The sequence below is a fragment of the Chiloscyllium plagiosum genome, chromosome 44 (assembly GCF_004010195.1).
Source record: "Chiloscyllium plagiosum isolate BGI_BamShark_2017 chromosome 44, ASM401019v2, whole genome shotgun sequence".
Lineage (NCBI taxonomy): Eukaryota > Metazoa > Chordata > Chondrichthyes > Orectolobiformes > Hemiscylliidae > Chiloscyllium > Chiloscyllium plagiosum.
The window spans coordinates 4,588,492-4,593,948 of NC_057753.1; the positions used below are offsets into that span (position 1 = coordinate 4,588,492).

The window sequence follows — 5,457 nt, forward strand, 5'->3', positions numbered from 1 at the left end:
TTAATCTTATCTTTCAAGGCTATCTCCCATCCCTCTGCCTTCCCAATCTCCCTCTTAAGAATGCTCCTGTGTCAAAGTTTCTTTTGTTTTAATTCTTGACTAAAACTTCACATCCTTTGTTCCCTGATACTACCATCCTTGCCTTTCTAACAGGAGTGTGATGACTCTGAACACCTTTTTTTTCGGAAAGCCTCCTGCTTTAGCAAGTGCCCCTTTACCTGTGAACAGTCTACTCCAATCTACTTTTGAAAGCTAATGGGATGAAATAAGGAAATTTTCCCTACTCTAAATGCTGGACAAGCAGGAGGTTGGAGGAACACAGCAAGCCAAGCAGCATCCATTGTAACCCTTCAGAACCGACGAAGAGTTGAGTTAGTGGCTGTGGTTCGCACTTCTGCCTCACAGCACCAGGGTCCCAAGTTTCATTCCAGCCTCGGGGCGACTGTCTGTGTGGAGTTTGCACATTCTCCCAGTGTCTGGGTTTTCTCCAGGTGTTCCGGTTTCCTCCCACCGTCCAAAGATGTGCAGTTCAGGTGAATTGGCCAGGCTAAATTGCACTTAGTGTTAGGTGCAGAGGGAACTGGGTCTGGGTGGGTTACTCTTCGGAGGATCTGTTTCCACACTGTAAGGGAATCTCATCTACACCCAAAAGGTTGACTTCTGCACCTCGTGATGCTGCTTTGGTTTGCTGTGTCCAAGCCTACTGCTGGTCTACCCAACATCTGCTAGTGTATTACTGTCTCATACTCCAACTTAACTTTCAACTTTTATGAAAGGCTCATCTTTTTCCATAACAATTATAAGCAAACAAAAAATTGATCACTTGATCCCAAGTGTTCCCTGACGATCATTTAAGTCCATTCCCTTTGCCTGATCTCCCAAAGGGCAGGTCAAGTTTCGTTCCTTCTCCTGTAGGCCAGACCACTCGAAACATCCTTCAGGAGGTGACTGAGCCCATAACTTTGCAAGTTGTTTTGGTAAGTGCACAGTGACAACTACCCAGAGTAAGTTGGACTGGATTCCCTACAGTGTGGAAACAGGCCTTTCGCCCCAACAAGTCCATACTGACCCTCTGAAGAGCAACGCACCGTGATCCCTTCCCCTACCCTATTATCCTATATTTACCCCTGACTAATGTGGCTAACACTATGGACAATTTAGCACAGCTAATTCACCTGGCCTGCACATCTTTGGGTTGTGGGAGGAAACCCATGCAGACACAGGGAGAATGTGCAAACTCCACACAGTTGCCAAGGGAGGGTGGGAATCTGATCTGGGTTCCTGGTGCTGTATCTTTGGGTTGTGGGAGGAAACCCATGCAGACACAGGGAGAATGTGCAAACTCCACACAGTTGCCAAGGGAGGGTGGGAATCGAATTCGGGTCCTTGTGCTGTGAGGCAGCAGTGCTAACCACTGAGCTACCGTGCTGCCCACCCCCCCAGCTAGGTTGACTACCAGGTTTTAAAACAGACAAATTTATTCACAAATGTTTACAACATGAAACACACAGAACAGAATAAAGAACCCCTACAGAACTGTCTATCCAAATGAGACTTTATTATGCTGTTCTGAATAAATATAGCTGTCCCAATAAGCAAACCCCCTTAAACAGTAAAAATGGAACAGATGCTAACAGTTTGGAGTTAGAAGGGAAGAAGGGGAGAGAGAGTTTATCAACCTGTTTCCACATAGCTTACTGTTGAACTCCTAACTGGTTCTGGACTGAACTGCTCAGCGAGAGAGCTGACCACTCCCCTGGATTGGATACTCTGGAGGCAGGAAACATGTTTCCGCTGATGGGTGAGTGCCGAACCAGAGGACACAGCTTAAAAATACGGGGTAGGCCATTTAGGACAGAGATGAGGAGAAACTTCTTCACCCAGAGTGGTGGGTGTGTGGAATGCTCTGCCCCAGAGGGCAGTGGAGGCCCAGTCTCTGGATTCATTTAAGAAAGAGTTGGTTGGAGCTCTCAAGGATTGTGGAATCAAGGGTTATGGAGATAAGGCAGGAACAGGATACTGATTAGGAATGATCAGCCATGATCTTATTGAATGGTGGTGCAGACTCGAAGGGCAGAATGGCCTACTCCTGGACCTATTGTCTATTCTTCAGGTCACTTCTAAAACATGACCACTGTGGCCGGAAGTAAAAACAATGACCACAGATGCTGGAAACCAGATTCTGGATTAGTGGTGCTGGAAGAGCACAGCAGTTCAGGCAGCATCCAAGGAGCAGCGAAATCGACATTTCGGGCAAAAGCCCTTCATCAGGCCTGAAGTCTCATCTGTTTACATATAAACACAAAAGCCTCTGTGTCCTTTTCCATCTCTCTACCAAACTAGTCTAATTGGATCCAAGAGAGTTTTATGACCCCTCTGGAAAAAAAACCAAGGACACCGTATCCTTGAGAAAAGGAACAGCTTTGTGACACTCATGAGAATATTTACAGGAACATATGATAAAGAAAATTTTATGTAATTTTAATATTGTAATACATCAATGATTTGGAAGCAAATGTAGGTTTGTAGGGAGGAAATCCTGAGAGACACGCATTTGGACAGGCAAGAACCCTTTCTAGTTTCACAACATCTTTCCGATAAGAAGGAGACCAGAACTGCATGCGATATTCCAACAGTGGCCTAACCAATGTCCTGTACAGCCGCAACATGACCTCCCAACTCCTGTACTCAATACTCTGACCAATAAAGGAAAGCATACCAAACGCCGCCTTCACTATCCTATCTACCTGGGTCCTAAAGGAGTCCCGTTCCAGGAGCAGCGATGCCCCAGGAGACCATGGCTCTGCTGCCGCTGCCTTGCCGATACTACCAAGAGTCCAGGCTCCGGGCCTACTGCCACCACCAAGAGTCCAGGCTCTGGGCCTACTGCCACTGCCAAGCATCCAGGCTCTGGGCCTACCACCGCTGCCAAGAGTCCAGGCTCCGTGCCTACTGACATCGCCAAGAGTCCAGGCTCTGGGCCTACTGCCACCAACAAGATTCCGGGCTTACTGCTGCTGCCGCCAAGAGTCCAGGCTCCGAGCCTACCGCCGCCGTCAAGAGTCCAAGCTCCGGGCCTACTGCCGCCGCCCAGCGTCCAGGCTCCGGGCCTACTGCCGCCGCCAAGCATCCAAGCTCCGGGCCTACTGTCGTCGCCAAGCGTCCAAGCTCCGGGCCTACTGCCACCGCCAAGCGTCCAAGCTCCGGGCCTACTGCCGCTGCCAAGGACCCTGCTCCAGGCCTACTGACACCGCCAAGAGTCCAGGCTCCGCGCCTACTGACACCGTCAAGAGTTCAGGCTCTGGGCCTACTGCCACCGCCAAGAGTCCAGGCTCCAGGCCTACTTCCACCGCCAAACGTCCAGGCTCTCAGCCTACTGCCACCGCCAAGCATCCTGGCTCCAGGCCTACTGCCACTGCCGATTCTCGCCTTTAAACAACTGCCGAACCTTAAACAGACCATTGTTCGCAGCAAACTAGCCAGCCATCAGGTCAAATCGACCACAATACCAGACAGTGCTGTCACGGCAACCACTGCAAGACCTGTCAGAGTGTCGACACAAATACCACCATTACACATGGGGACACATCCCACCGTGTACACGGCAGGTACTCATGTGACTCAGCCAACGTTGTCTATCCCATATGTTGCTGGCAAGGATGCCTCGTGGCAAGGTACATTGGTGAGACCGAGCAGATGCTACGGCAACGGGTGAATGGACACCACGCAGGAATTGCCAGACAGGAGTGATCTTTCCCGGTCGGAGAACACTTCAGCGGTCTCGGACATTCAGCCTCGAGCCTTCGGGTGACTATCCTCCAAGGCGGACTGCGGGACAGACAACAACGCAGAGTGGCCGAGCAGAGGCTGATAGCCAAGTTTGGAACCCATAGGGAGGGCCTCAACCGGGACCTTTGCTTCATGTCACATTACAGGTGACCCCACTGCACTATACACTCTCTCTCACAAACACAGACACAAACACACACACATACATACTCACACATTTATGCATACACATGTTCTCAGACACACACATGAACACACCCCACACTCACACCCTCTCACAGGCTTATACTCTGTCACACTCACGCACACACCCTACCAACCTTGCATACACATAAACACACACACACACACACAAAGTCTGTGGGGTGAATTTGCATTTGCCAAATTTTTTTTGCAGATACATTCCATTTTTGCTCGAAAAGCACAAACATTTTAACAATTCCTAGAACCAGGCTGACCCAAGGCTGGGAAACAGACAGACTCTGAACTGAGATGGCACTTTTTGTTTTGTAAAACCTTAAGTCATCCCGAGAATGTGACTTAAAAGAAACTCTGGGATTTAGCTATTTCTGAACCGAGCCGAAAAGTCTGGTGCTGGGAAAGCACAGCAGGTCAGGCAGCATCCGGGGGGGTGGGGGGCAGGAGAGTCCACATTTCGGGATGAGCACTTGCCCAGCAGTGCTCATTTCTCCTGTTAATGAACCGAAACCTGCAAATGAAAGACTCAAACTTATTGAGTCTTATTGCACGACGTTTGGCACAAAATTCCACGTCCCACAATCCTGCCCCAATCGGCGCTCTGAATTAAACCTGTTGCACTTTAACCTGGTGGTGGGTGAAAGTATCATAAGAATTGTGGAAGAAGGCCGTTCAGCCCATTGGGGGCACACTGACCAGACAGAGAGCATCCATCCAGACTGACCACCACAGGACAGTTCAGCGTGGCCAATCCACCCTAACCTGCACAGGGGGTGGCATGGCCTCAGGTAGCCTTACTAGCCCAACACTGGCTCCCCTGCTGTGCTGCATACACATCCCTGCGATGGTTTACCCCTAACCTGCGAGAGGACAGTCGCCCGAGACTGGGCTCGAACCCGGGTCCCTGGCATCGCCAGGCAGCAGCGCTAACCGGCTGAGCCACCGTGCGGACCCCACAGGCACACTCACACTCACCTCTGTATTGGTTGGGGGGGGGGATTGTATCCGCGAAGCCGCTTGGCCCCGCCCTCCTTCAGACGCCGCGCGGGGGGGGGGGCCCACCCCCTTCCTTCAGATTCGTCGGTTCTTGTCGATCCAAAGAAGGGGGGGGGGCGGAGCGAGAAAGAGAGCGCGCGGAGCCTCCGTTGCCATGACAACCACCGGCCCTTTGGAGGCGGGGAAAGAGGCCACCACCCGCGCAGGCGTAGACCGCCGGCGGTTCGTGAGCGAGCGGGCGCGCGGAGGGCAGCGCGCAGGCGCGGGGTGAGGCCCATTGTTGGACGTTGCCCGAGGAGGAGGAGGAGGATGGCGGCGATGGCCGGGGCCGGGGCTCTGCTTCCTCCTCCCAGTCCCGCCGCGTCAGGTAACTCTGGAGGTTAGCGACGCCGCGCGATCGGTTGGAGGCTCGTCGGGGACGCTGGGGTGGGGGGGGTGTGCGGTGGAGTGGAGTGAGGGGGGTTGCACCATGTA

At 52.1% G+C, this 5,457-nt stretch overlaps 1 protein-coding gene across 1 annotated transcript in view; it reads left to right on the top strand.

Moving 5' to 3' along the window:
* The first annotated feature begins 5,202 nt into the window (after positions 1–5,202).
* The window catches only part of LOC122543501 (testis-specific gene A8 protein-like), a 24,174-nt gene continuing 23,919 nt past the window's right edge, over positions 5,203–5,457 (top strand). The window contains exon 1 of the mRNA XM_043682257.1: positions 5,203–5,350. Coding sequence (XP_043538192.1) covers positions 5,293–5,350 — 58 coding nt within the window. The 5' untranslated portion in view covers positions 5,203–5,292. The remainder of the gene's footprint in view (positions 5,351–5,457) is intronic.